The sequence below is a fragment of the Acomys minous genome, assembly GCF_964271855.1.
Source record: "Acomys minous genome assembly, chromosome: 3".
NCBI lineage: Eukaryota > Metazoa > Chordata > Mammalia > Rodentia > Muridae > Acomys > Acomys minous.
Window position 1 is genome coordinate 66,316,856 of NC_140485.1, and position 14,138 is coordinate 66,330,993.

The following is a 14,138-nucleotide window of genomic DNA, read 5'->3' on the forward strand; positions in this document are numbered from 1 at the left end:
TCATGTCCTGAAGGAAGAAGCCAAAAAACAAAAGCTAAAAACGAAAAGCTCAAAGCCAAAGGCTAAGGCCAAAAGGTCAGCTGACAGCCCAGGAGGAAAACCCAAAAGCTAAAAGCATAGAGCTCTTTCTTCTTCTCCACTCTGTCTTGAATACCCTTCAACTCAATGTCCCTCCTCTGTGTTTAATCCCTGCCAGCTGGTTACTTACTCCTAGGCCTATTGACCTAGGGTTAACTTTATTAAATCCTGTGTACAGAAAGCTCTCGGATAAAAGGTGTGTGCTAGGGCTGGATGAACCACATCTTAATCACATGTTTAGAATAAAACAGGACGTTCTTGGATTTAAAAATGTGTGTTAGGACTGAACATCACCAGAGGAGAAATCTTGGGGTTCATGATGGGATCAAATATCCTGTAACAGGGTTGAAGAGATGGCCCAGCAGTTAAAAGCACTGCCTGCTTTTCCAGAGGTTTTGAGTGCAATTCCTGGCCACCCACATGGCAGCTCATAACTGTCTGTAACTCCAGTACCAGAGAATCCCAACACTGTCTCACAGACACACATGCACACAAATTCAAATAAATAAATTACTTAAAAAAATGTCCTGCAAGAGTGGAGTGTTTCCGCATGTGTAATGCCCCAGACCTGCTCCCCAGCACCACAAAAACAGATTAAAGAAGTGTCTCTAAGGGGTCAAGCTGGAGTGTGCCAGACCAGCTACTGGCAGGAGCTGGGATTTTTAGGCAACACTGCTACCATAGCTTGCCTGGCCCCTGGAGGGCCTGGTGGTCTCATCCTGCAGGAGCCTGGCTTTCCAGGAGGTTGGGGGTGGGGGGATGAAGTTGGGGCGGTGGAAAAGGTATCAGGATGTGAGTCTGGTTTGAAGATTTTTGTTGAAATGACGAATTGTGGCCAGTGAGATGGCTCAGCAGGTAAAGGCGCTTCCTGCCAAGCCTGATGACCTGAGTTCAGTCTTGGGGATCCACACTGGAGGAGGAGAGAAGTGTTCTTTGATCTCCACTTGGTATATGCACACACTCTCACAGAGGTGAATAAATAAAGGGTTAAAAAAAAAAACCTCAGGATGAGAAGGATGAGGAGAGGGAGAAGCCATATTAGATGAATATGTGAGGGAGAGGGGCACAGGAATGACTTGAAGGGCCTGTGGTCCAGGAAGGACAGGTGTGGGACCCTGCCCTTCCCAAGTCTTATTTTAATGTACTCTGGGCTGCTGTGGTGGGCGTGGTCACATCACAGATAAGGAGGCCCGGGCCAAGTGCACTAAGGAGCTGAGATTCCGTCTTGCACCAAGTGTGCAGGACCGTAGCTGCCACGGGCAGGTGATTGCTGAGTGAGCAAGGCTACAAGGGCGGTCAGTCGATGGTTGTTAAGTGTTGTGAGGCTGTGCCGGTGGCTAGTGGGTGACTGACCAAGGCCAGGGCCTTGAGCTCTAGAAGCAGAGTTACTTTTGTTACTCAGTAGCAAATGCTCGAGCAAATGAATTTAAGATAAATCCATAGCATGCAGGTGAGATGACTCAGTGTGAGGTGCCTGCTGTCATTCTTTTCCTCCCTGCATCCCAACAAGGAGGAAGGAGAGAGTCAGCTCCTACAAGTGGTCACCGTGCGTGTGTGGGTGTCAGTGTGTGTGGGTGTCGGTGTGTGGGTGTCAGTGTGTGTATATGTGTGTATGTGTGTGTGTGTGTGTGATATCTCCCACCTGGAGACACACATACAAATAGGAGAATAAATGTAAGCCAGGCATTTGGGAGGCAGAGGCAGGTGGATCTCTGAGTTTGAGGCCAGCCTGGTCTACAAAGCAAGTCTAGGACAGCCGGGGCTACAGAGAAACTGTCACAGACATGAGGATAAGTCATACAGGCTTTGCTTGACAAAGTTCCGGAGACCTCCAACTGTCCAGCATGGCCCAGCATGGATATCCAGAGTAGCTGTTGAGGCTTTGCCTGACAAAGTTCAAACATTTCCGGCTGATCACCACTGCCCTTAAATATGTATGGTCCAGGTGTAATTTTGTCTAAAATCTGCCTTTTTTTCTCCTAAAACTGTCTTCTCTTTATTTCTCAGCTCCAAGGAAATTCATACAGGGAAAACTTTTCCCACGGAGAATGTTGAAAGAGGGCACCTGGCCAAAGGCTTGAGACATGAAACTGCATGAAAGAAAGTTAGGACCTTGACTTAACAGTACCTGCCTAGATAGTGTTACCTGTAGAAAAGTTTCTTTAGAATCTGCTTTGAGAGCACTAGAAGGTGGGTTTGGAATGTCAATGCTTTACAGATATTTTACAATAGAGGACCCCTTGGCAGTTAGCCTAGGCTTGGATAGCACACCTGTTGGTCTGGGACTGGAAGTAGGTCAAGTTTTTTCTTTATTAGAGACCATTTAGCTCAAACTATGTTGCTATGACAATCTAGTAAACACAATGGCTTTTGCCCTGGGAAATTTATGATTAACTTTCCCGAGTATTGTTTAAGAAATAATCACCAGGTCATGCTGACCATTGCTTGGAAATTGATTGATTTTTGCTGAATGCTTTACTGTAGGTTATACAGAACTGTTTGTATTTCCTTATTAGACTGGTCCCTTGCTTTGATGATTCTTGAATGCCCTCTTGATGGTAAAAGATGAGAAAAATCATGATGTTACCTGAAATGAAAATAAAAAATCGAACTTCATTTTAATAAAATACTGGGGTTAGCCCAAAAAGAACAAAAAGGAGTCAGACAGCAAGACAGAGACAGATAGAGAGATAGAGATAGAGACAGAGACAGAGAGACAGAGACTAGAGAGACAGACAAGATAGGGAAGCAGAAAAGTTTTCCTGGGCTTTAAGACCTTCAGCTTGTACCGCATATGCCTGAGTCTTTGAGTATTTCTTTTTCCTCCGTTCCTCAGCCTCTCCTCAACAACTGGCTCCTCTAGCTAGTTGTTCAACCAATGGTTGGTTTCCCTTAACCAGCCATTCACTGCCTGCTCAATTCTCCCTACTGTAGATCCACCTCTCTCCTCCCTGGAGCTGGTCTGTGGGAGCAGGAAGAAACCCTGACTCAAAAACCTAAGGGGGAAAGAGGGGGGGGGGGGAGAGGACAGGAGAGAAGAGGGGAGGGGAGAGGAGAGAGAGGAGAGAGAATAAATGTAAGGGATTCCCTCTTTCCCATGTAGAAGGGCTGATTCTGGGCTTCCCCTGCCATCTCTCCCTGTCAGCCGTTCTTGCTTGTTGCCTGCCTCTCATAGTCTGTTTTGGAGGGGCGGGGTTGCCCATCCTTGTCCTGGCAGCTTCTCCACTCTGCAGCTCTGCATTGGGTAGTTCAGGGATGCTCTCTGCAGTGTAACCTGTGCTGGCTGGCTGAAGTCAGCAGGTGTCTGCACGTGGAATGTGGGGTTTGCGCATGGCAACTCTACACCAGTTTAAGAGAGGAGTTTTGAGGGTCTATTCACGAAGTCACGATACGTTTGCTTTTGAAATCTTGGCTCCAGACTGCTGGTTTTAACGGTGTGTTTTCCCTCTGGAACAGGACCTCCTGCAGATTCGGTCTTACGTGTATGCTGAAGAGCCAAACATCGACATTCACAACTTCCTGGGGACTTTCACCAGGGTGAGTGGACTTGACCTTTGTCTTAGTGCCGATGGCTGTGATGGTGCTCAAGGCTGCTGCACACTGCTGCCTCTGTCCAGCGTTCCTTACCAGAGCCCCATCTTGAAGGCTCACGGTTGGCTTCTCAGTGGGGACAGTGGCATGGTCTCCCAGTTGGGAGCCTGCGTTCCAGAGCAGCCTGTGTTGTCATCCAATCCCTGTCTTCCTCAGAAGGCAGCTTCTCTTCGGTCTTGCAGATTCTCTGTGCCAGCATGTCCCTATAAGCCCAGTCCCTATAAGCCTCCAGTTGAGGCAGGAGGACTGCTGTGAGCCCAGCAGGCTGTGAGGCCAGCCTGTCAAAACAGACAAACCAAACCACAAAGAAACCAAGCCCCAGGTGCTAGCTTTGAACTTAAGCTGTTTTCAGATCTTTCATAACAGAAAGTATATGTGAATATGTTATTTTTAGAATATAAGATTACAACCCACATACGGAACAGAAGTAAAATGCCCAGTGCTATCTCTCTTTATTTTTGAGACAGGGTTTCTCTGTGTAGCCCTGGATGGCCTGGAACTTGCTATGTAGACCAGGCTGGGCTCAGACTCACAGAGATTTGCTTGCTTCTGCCTCCTGAGTATTGGGAGTAAATGCATTCACCACCACCACTTGGCTGCAAAAATAACTCTTACTGTACAAATCAACTTGTGTTAGTTCCATACAAAAACCTGTCATAAACCGGGTGTGGTGGCACACACCTTTAATTCCAGCACTCGGGAGGCAGAGGCAGGCGGATTGCCGTGAGTTGGAGGCGAGCCTGGTCTACAAAATGAGTCTAGGACAGCCAAGATAACATAGAGAAACCCTGTCTCGGAAAAACAAAACAAAACAAACCAACCAACCAATCAAACAAACAAACAAAGATTAACCTCCCCCACCCCCACCCTGTCATTTCTGGTGCTGTGAATCAAACCCAGTTCTTCCAGAATGCTCAGCAAACACTGTACCGCCAAGCCACACCCCCACCACAAAACCTGCCTTTTCTTTTTTGTTTTTTGAGGTAACGTCCCTCAACGTGTTACAGGGTGGCCTTGAACTTACGACCCTTCTGCCTCAGCCTTCCACCTAATTGTGTATGTGTATTGTGTGTGCAGTGTGTATCTGTGTGGTGCTAAAGATGGAGCCCAGGGCCTTGTGCATGGCAGACAAACTTTTACCACCCTCAACAGTCCCAATCAAACCTGCCATTTTGTAGAAAAGATTTGAGCACTGTCAGACACTGGGGTCTCTGGGGGTCCTGGACCCCACCCCCTTGGAAAGAGAGAGCTAACTGTCATTGATATTTGGTCTTTTCAGGAAGACAGTGACCCTCCAATCAGTGAGAGTCTGAGCATCGAGAACACGCTGTGGGCTGGCACCGTCATAGCATCAGGTGAGACCTGGCCAGGGAACGTGGGAGCTATTTGAACAAGGATGACAGCTCTTCTGGAATTAGAATCATTACCTACTAGCTGCGAAAATAAGCTGTCAGTCAAATGGAGTTTCCCACTTGTTCTGGCATCTCTGGGGCCTAAAGTGACATCTGGTTGTATCTTAGACCCTTGCATGCACGTGTGGCCCAGGGGCCTTCTGCAGCATCCACACTGGGAATGGCCACTGTCAGGCCTGTCACAGCAATACCCCACTCCCGGTACCAACTTCTGTCTCAGTTTGGGTTTTATTCCTGTGAAGAGACATTATAACCGTCACAACTCTTACAGAGAAAAAAAAAGTTTAATTGAGGCTGGCCTACGGTCACCATCTCTGTGCAGGCTCTTGTTGCACTTCTGCTCCACACAGCCCTGCTGCTTAGAAATAGCCAATGTTGAAGACATTTATTTATTCAGCAGGCACTTTGCAGAGCCCTGCCACCATTCACCTGTTCTGGCTTTCCAGTTTGGAGTAAAGACATCTAAAGGACCATGGAATTGAGTCTTAGAGTGGGCACACTTCCTGCTGGGGGTGTCACATAGCCTGTGAGTGCCATCTCCTGGGAAGAGTGTAGATAGACTGGGGTCTTAGAGATGGCACAGATTGGAGCAGTTCATGGGAAACTCACAATGTGCGTTCTGGCTTATGGGGAAGGGAGAGCAGGCTGGCGTTCTGTGTTCTGCGGCACCGCCTGCCGTGTCTCCAAGTGAGTATGAATTGGACATTTCCTGTGTTCCTAGTCAGCCTCAGTCTCCCTGCCTGTCGTCACCCATAGACAGCTAACCGTATTTGGATTGTGGTGTGAACGTAGGATTGAATGCAAGCCATTTCCATGTGGCACTCAACTCAGTCAGTCTGCAGGGACTTTCTTAACGTGTTCCTTGTAGACCCCGCCTCCCGATGCTGTCGTCCCACTGTTAGGCAGTGCAACTTTAAAGGCTAAGAAAGCTTGCCAGGTTGTACTGAAGGTCTAGTTGCCTTAGCCTGCATCTGTCTGTGAAGGATGCAGTTGCCATGGCAATCCAATATCGCTGCTGGGCCATGGAAGTAGAAGGTACTAGGGAGACTCAGGGCTGTGCAGCCCGTGTGTTTCAGAGCCTCTAGTTCTAGCTGGCTGCTTCTCAGACTGGGTAGGAAAGGGCTGATTTGTGGGTTTTCCCCTGAGTCTGTGCTGTGATCCTCTCCTGGCATACGACCAGCACACAGTCACTCATGGGCACTGTGCCATGCGACTGATAATGCCCATCTGGTCTACAGTCTGGCTCATGTGCTCTGACCCCAGATGCATGCTGGGACACTGCAGCATGTATTTTTCCAAAGCTCCCCTTTAGAAGCTGGGCATGTGTCTGTTTGTATGAAGTAAGTGGGTTACAAAATAACCCAGGAAGCAGGCAGGATCGGTCCCTTCTGGGAGCAAGAGGTAGGCTGGTGTGTGTGTGTGTGTGTGTGTGTGTGTGTGTGTGTGTGTGTGTGTGTGTGTGTGTGTGTGTGTGTACGAACCAGCAGGACAAGAGACTGCAGGCTGCAGGGAGAGCAAGGAGGAGGAAGAGCATGAGGCCCAAAAAGAGGTCAGAAACAGGGTCGTGTGCAGGGCAGGTACAGGAGTGGGTTGCTGAACAGCTGTGCTGCCAGAGCCACAGACTCAGAGCTGAAGCCGTGGCTCAGTCAGCAGAGTGCTTGCCTAGCAAGCATGAAGACCTGAGTTTGATCCCCCAGTACCACGTAAAACAGATGCGGCGGGGCACACCTATAATCCCAGCACTCCAGAAGTAGAGGAAGGAAGAGCAGGAGTTCAGGGTCATCCTTGGCTATGTAGAGAGTTTGAGGCAGCCTGAGCTATGTGAGATCTTACCTCAAAAACAAAACCTCTTTTAAAAGATGGTGACTAACCCTGAGTCTTGAGTGCAGGCCGGGGACCAGGTGGGGGCACAGCGATAGCCTCTTGAGTGTCCCTCTTCCCTCTCTTGGAGCAGAGCTCTGGTGGCAAGCTCATGGAAGCAGTAGGGGATTAGAGCCATTGATGGACACCCCACATGGCTGGGCTGGAGTGTGGGATGTGCCCTTTGGGTGCTGCTCATTTCTAGCACCCTCTCCCTTGGGCATAGGGTGGGGGCGGGGCAGTCCAGGCAGATTTTTGGCATTGTGTAGGAGAGGAGGAGCAGCCACATGGCCACTTCAGCTTGGCCCAGGCTGGGGTCCTGCTGTCTAACCACCTGCCTCAGTGACAGGCTGAGGGTGCAGTGCGCCCTCCTTCCCCAAAGCCGGCCATCTGCTGAGTACCATGCTCAGAGCCCTCCTGCCCTGCCATCTGCTGAACCTCCCGTGCGGAGCTTCATTGTGAGTTCACTGCAGGCGTGGCCACGCACTTTAGACTCTGGTCTTTGTCCCATTGCAGCCCTGCCACATCAGGGCAGGGGGTGGGGGGCTCCTCACAGATGTCTTTAAACTCCTTTGCAGTGGTGGTCCCGAGGGGGAGGGACAGGGGAGGGAGGGATAGGAGTTTGCCTTTCCCAGCAGGGAACACGATGCTCATTTTCAGGTTTCCCCAGCAGGATCTACCTCTCCTCATCTTAGACTTTTACCTCCCCCGCCCCCTCCTCTGCTGGGTGTTGTCCTGGCGTCCTCCGTTTGCCTTGTTGGAGATGGTACCTACCTTCTTTATCTGGCCCTGAGCACCAGTGTTCTCACACACTGGGAAAGGGAGTCACACTTTGACAGTACTGCTAAGTTTCCATCAGTAGGTGGTACCACTTCACACACTGGCCACCAGTGTGTGCGTCACCAGATGATGTCAGCCTTTCAGAGCATTGCCAGTGTAGGGGGAATGGTTTTGACAGTTTGCAAACAGCAAGGTGCGTAGAAAAACACACAACCAAGCATTTTTTCTATAAACTGCTTCTTCTTAGAAACTGTTTTTTCCAGCCTTAGTGTGCCTGGAGGACAGAGGAGGAGTAGGGGAGCTGTTGGGAGGAGTTTCCCTCAAGGAGCCATGTTAAGTAGACATGCAAAAAGCAACTGGGCAAGAGAATGGGCAGGGTCAGAAGGGAGGCACTTTTAAGTTCCCACTCAGACGGGAATCTTCTAGTTACTTCTGGAAGCTTCTAAGGCCAGTGGCACACGACACAACTCCTAGCCCACGATTCACCTGTCATTAGAGGATGCTGCTTCTACAGGCCAGCCCTGTCCAGATCTGTAGGTAGCGATAGAGATGCTGCATCTTCACTGTTGCACGGAAACAGACACTGGCCCCACGTGGCTAGTGAAGTCTGTGTGTCTGGGAGCTGAGGGTCTCTACTACGCACAAGCTGAAGCTTCAGCCGTTGCCTGGGGCTTGTGTTACCCCGCTTGCTCAGGGCCACTTCGGCTCAGTGGCTCCTGGCACTCCTGAGTCTTGGCTGTGAGCAGGTTGTGAAAAGTGTCCTCAAGCTGGTGGGATAGACTTGGTTATGACCTGCCTCTCTTCCTCCCTGCCTCTGTGTACATTTGGACACGGTTTCTCTTTCCAGGCACTGTTGTGGGTGTTGTTCTTTACACGGGCAGAGAACTGCGGAGTGTCATGAATACTTCCGATCCCAGAAGTAAGGTATGTGAGACCCCAGCACGTGTTCATCCATGCTGCTGATGGGCACCGGCAGTGAGTGACTGGGTTCCAAACCTATCTTGCACCAGCTGATTGTCCAGGTGTGTGTGTGTGTGTACATGTGTGCATGCATGTGTGTAGCAACTACAGGTCTATGTCTTGTGAACATTTCATCTTATTTCCCTCTTATACACATGATCCTCCCAGCCCTGTTGCCTCTCCATCATTTCAGTCAGATTGTTGCAAGCCGGGGTTGGTGGTGAATACCCATCACTGCAGCGTTCCCAAGGTAGAGACAGACAGATTGGGGGTTCAAGGCTATTCTTGACTAGAAGAGAGAGTTCAAGGCTAGCCTGTATTAGAAGAGGCAAGACTCTGTTTATAAAACAAAACAGAATATTGTAAAAAGGTTTACAGTATCAGCAGCACACTTGGACTGTTTCCCAGACTTCAGTCAAGTTCACACCAGCACTGACCGTATCCTTAACCTGTTGCTGACTTGAGGTTCCATCCCTTTTCTGAGCCATGTTTCTATGACATTATGGATTGGTTGTCCTTGTGTTTTGAGACACATGAAAACAAGCACAGGCATTTTGTCCCATTTTATTTCATTTGGCTGAAACTCTGAGCATGGGGCATGCTTGACCAGCCCCCCACCCCCCAATCATGCATTTGTTAAAATGGTGGCTAATGGAAGTCAGGCTTCCCCAGTTGTGTAGGCCTGGACTTTTAGGGTGCGTTGTGGGACTGAGAGCGTAGGAGCGAAGTAGGGTCTCATCGTAGCATGGTAGAGGCTGTGCAATGCAGAGATCAGCCTGGCACAGTGGCCACTTGCTTTTGTGTTTCCAAGTCTGAGTCTGAAGTTAGAAGATGATGTTAAGCCTTAAGTTAGAACATGGATGATGAAGCTTCCGGGAGCACCCTGGAGGTCTGTTAGGCACCTGGCCACAGTTCCTGCCCTCAGGCCATGCTGTAGGGATGGCACCTTCTAATAGCTCACGCCCCACTGCACGGTGCTGTGTGGTGTGGTGATGGTGAGGGGCTGAGGCCCGCTTTCCGTCCAGGCTGTGGGCTGCACCGCGGTCCTCTGCACTCTGTGCTTTGTCTCCAGATTGGCCTGTTCGACCTGGAGGTGAACTGCCTCACCAAGATCCTGTTTGGTGCGTTGGTGGTGGTGTCACTGGTCATGGTGGCCCTGCAGCACTTCGCCGGCCGCTGGTACTTACAGATCATCCGCTTCCTGCTCCTCTTTTCCAACATCATCCCCATCAGGTGAGCCTGGCACGGGGCGGGCTCTGGCACGGTCAGAGGGTCTTTCTCTTGATTCACTCAAGGACTTTGCTCCTGGCAGGGGATTATAGGTCTGCGGCAGACCGCTGCTCTAGCATAGGCAAGGCCCCTTTATCCCTCAACTGTCTCTCCTGTCCACGAACGAGTAATTAAAATGGAGAAACTGCCTTTCCTGCCACTCAGTGACTTGAATCCGTGTAGAATGGTTGTGTGGACTGTGGTGTTTCCTGCTTCTGGTGGGGCTCTGACTCCATGTGCACAGTATATGTGTGCAGTCTGTGTCCCGCTAACCCTCTGCTCTGTTCCCTACCTAGCTTGCGTGTGAACTTGGACATGGGCAAGATCGTGTACAGCTGGGTAATTCGCAGGGATTCAAAGATCCCCGGGACCGTGGTTCGTTCCAGCACAATTCCTGAGCAGCTGGGCCGGATTTCTTACTTACTCACAGACAAGACAGGTGAGCTCCTCTCCAGTCAGCTCCCTCTGGAGGTGGGAGAGGTGACAGCAGCCGCCTTCCTCCCAGACTCTTGGATGAAGAGGGGGAAGTGTTTGGTACCCATGGCGATGCCAGCAGACACCTGCAGGGCATGCTCCTTAGTTCATTCCCACACAGGGCCGGCGGAGTCAGAAAGGATAGTCAGGGCACAGAACAGAGGGACAAAGTCAGAGACCCAGACTTGTGATTGACTCAGGAGGCCTGGCCATGTTCACTGATGAGCTGAGCCCTGGTGGGGAATTCAAGGTTTTGGGGGTGGGACCTGGCCAAAGGCCTTTCTGTCTGTCTGGTGGCTGCAGAGTGTGGGGAACCAGCACAGACTTGGTGCTTTTGTTGCTGTGACAAAAGAAACAAGAAAACTGGGTATGGTGGTGCATGCCTTTAATCCCAGCACTGTGGCAGAGGCAGGTGAATCAATGTGAGTTCGAGGCTAGCCTGGTCTACAAAGCAAGTCCAGACCAGCCAAAGCTACACAGAGAAACTCTGTCTCGAAAAATCAGGAAAGAAAGAAAGGAAGGAGAGAAAGAAAGAAAGAAGGAAGAAAGCGAGCAAAACAAGAGAACAAACTTGAAAGAGAAAGGCTTTATTTTGGCTCCTGGCTTTAGATGTCTCAGCCCAGCCCAGCCAGCTGATGGATCCAATGCTTTTAGGTCTGTGGTGAGGCAGGTGCATTGTGACACAGTGGTGGTGGAGGAGGAAAGCTGCTTGCTCATTGGCTGTCAGGAAGCTGAAAGGGTCTAGGGACAAGATAAGCTGTGTTTTGGTATCACTTCTGTTTCTGTGACTTAGTGGAGAAAGGGTTTCTTCAGCTTACAGTTCCAGGTCACAGCCTATCAAGCAGGGGAGTCAAGGCAGGAACTCCCAAGCAGCTAGTCACAGCATGGCCCACAGCCAAGGGCAGAGAGAATACACACGGACATGCTGGCTTTCTTCTCTCTTACCCTGTCCAGAACCATGTGCCTAGGGAATGGTGCCACCCACAGTTGGGCTGGTTCCTCCTAAATCATTTAATAATACAGTCCCCTCAGGTATACCCATGGCCTAGATAATTCCTTATCAAGACTCTCTTCCCAGCGATCCTAGATTGTATCAGGCTGACAGATGAGGTGTACCAGGAGGGCTAAATCAGCAGTGGCTAATCCATTGATGAAGTTAGTACCCCGTGAGCCATCACCCCCTCCACAGTGCCACCAGCTAGGGACCACACCATCCACACTCGAGCCTTTGGGAGTATTTTATTTCTGACCCACAACACTCATCAAGTTAGCAAAAGCCAGGGTTCTGCAAAGAGAGAAACGGGAAAGTTTCAGTACTGGGCCTCCACAGTGGCCTCTGCGGGGCTCAGGCATGGGTGTCACGCGTCTCTGTTCTTCTGTCTGTGTCTTCCTGCTCAGTCCAGGCTGGTGGGCCCAATGTATGCCATGTGCTACCCTCTTAGCTCAGAGAACAAGTCAAGCACCCTGATTGACAGCTCCAGGGAACAGGTATAGTCTTGTCCCCATGGAAACTAGGATGCTCTTTTGAAAAGAAGCGTGGGTCCATCTCCTGTCTCCTCCACCGGGGAAGCAGTGAGGCTAACACATGACGCTGACTCTTGGAAAGTGGAAGGAATGTCTGCTTCTCTTGTATTCCAGGAACCCTGACCCAGAATGAGATGGTGTTCAAGCGGTTGCACCTGGGTACAGTGGCCTACGGCCTCGACTCCATGGATGAAGTGCAGAGCCACATCTTCAGTATCTACACCCAGGTGAAGCCTTGCTCTCAGCACTTTAGTCAGTGGCTGCACATCTTAATTATTTTAGCCCAGGCTGGCCACACACTCCCTGCATAGCCATGGGTGACCTTGAATGCCTCATCCTCTGCCTATACTTCTCAAATGTTGGGATTACAGGTCTGTACTTCCACATCTGGTTTGTGTTGTGCTTGGGAATCGAACCCAGGACTTTGTGTGTGCTAAGCAGGCCATCTACCAACTAAGCTACAGTCTCAGATCTCCTGAAGTCTAAAAAAAAATCATGTGTGTGTGTGTTTGTTTTTGAGTTAGGGCCTTAAACTCACGGAGATCTGCTTGCCTCTGCCTCCTGAATGCTGGGATTAAAGGTGTGTCCCACTATGCTGAGCCATTCTGATCTGTTTTGTTGTACTGTTTTGCTTTTTCGAGACAGGGTTTCTGTTTATCAACCCTGGCTGTCCTGGAACTCTCTTTGTAGACCAGGCTGGCCTCAAATTTACAAAGATTCACCTGCCTCTGTCTCTCGAGTGCTGGGATTAAAGGAGTATACCACCACATACACCCTGTATTTTTAAATAACTACTGAGATACATTTTTATACACCAAAAAAATCCAGTCATGTTAAAGGTACAAACTTAGTGACTTTTAGCAAACCTCTGAGTCATCAGAGCTGGCACTGTGGCATGGCTCTTGTTCCTCTAGCCTTTAGGGTTTTGCAGCAGGGGCTTGGGCTGCTACGTCTATCTGTCTGTCTGTCTGTCTGTCTGTCTGTCTGTCTGAAAGGGTCTCATTGTGTCCCTGGATGCCTGGAACTCACTGTGTAGACCAGGCTAGTCTTGAACTTGCTATGATCCTCCTGCCTCTACCTCCTTATGTTGTTGTTTTTCTTCATGTGGGTTCTGGGGACGAAGCCACACACTTAGCCTCCTTGACCTCCTTAGTCTTTCGTGGTATTTGCAGCCCTAAGCCAGATGTTATGGGTCAGAGCTGGAGGGCCTGGTTGTTGCCCCCATACTAGCAGGTGAACCTAGTGACTCCGCAGGACAGAGCAGCCACCCTGAGCACTGCTGGGTGAGGCGAGGCTCTTCCTTGCTCTGGTGTGTAATCTGCAGGCTCCTAGGCAGTGTTCACAAGATGACACATGGGGCACAAGGAGAGAAGACTAGTGTGTGTGTGTTTGCATGACATTCCACCTCGAAAATTCACACAACACTGACCGCTCCCTAAGACCTGCGAGCTTGACCCCAGGACCTCCATGAATCCATCAGATGGGAGTGTCAGGTGCAGTTCTTGACACATCCTGCAGAAAGAGCCGGAATCCTACCTTTGTTTATCTTCTGCGTGTCCAAGTGCAGACCGAGGTTTACGAGCGGCCAGGTGACCAGTGTTGAGTGTGATTGCGACTAGATGGACCTCATAAAAAGAGGGGTGGTCTCAAACATTCTGGAATACTCTAGATCATTATAACAAGGCCAAACAAACAGAATGAAATGGCCATGAGCTAAAACTCCTGCTATGCTGGGGAGATAGGAGGAAGTCTCCTAGCTTGATTATTAATATCATTACAAAGCTGAATATAATCTAAACCCCTCACATCTAACCCTTTAAACTTTTAAAAAAGCATTTATTTATTTTGTATGAGGGTGTGCACATAGAAGTCAAGGATAATTTACAGGCCAGTTCTGTCTACCTTGTGAGATCTGGGGACAGAACTCTGGCTATCAGCCTCGGAAGCTACTACTTTTACTTGCTGAGCCGTTTCACCAGCCCCTCCAGTCTTAAAAAAAAAAGTATACTATAATATAATATAATAATACATAAAATATACTATAAATTATAATATAAGATATAACATAAAATATATTTTAAAAATACATGCATACATGGTGGGTTTTGCCTTTCTACCTCCATACAATAACTAGGACCAGGGAGTTTACTCCAGTACAAAAAGAATTTTCTCCCATCTCTGTGGGTGCTG

At 49.5% G+C, this 14,138-nt stretch overlaps 1 protein-coding gene across 5 annotated transcripts in view; it reads left to right on the forward strand.

Moving 5' to 3' along the window:
• Positions 1–14,138, forward strand: part of ATP9A (ATPase phospholipid transporting 9A (putative)) — a 110,119-nt gene that overhangs the window by 53,159 nt on the left and 42,822 nt on the right. For all 5 annotated transcript variants that reach the window (XM_084777927.1, XM_084777924.1, XM_084777925.1 and 2 more), the window contains 6 exons: positions 3,535–3,615; positions 4,949–5,024; positions 8,569–8,645; positions 9,754–9,914; positions 10,247–10,389; positions 12,063–12,175. In XM_084777927.1, the coding sequence (XP_084634053.1) occupies positions 3,535–3,615; positions 4,949–5,024; positions 8,569–8,645; positions 9,754–9,914; positions 10,247–10,389; positions 12,063–12,175 (651 nt within the window). The remainder of the gene's footprint in view (positions 1–3,534; positions 3,616–4,948; positions 5,025–8,568; positions 8,646–9,753; positions 9,915–10,246; positions 10,390–12,062; positions 12,176–14,138) is intronic.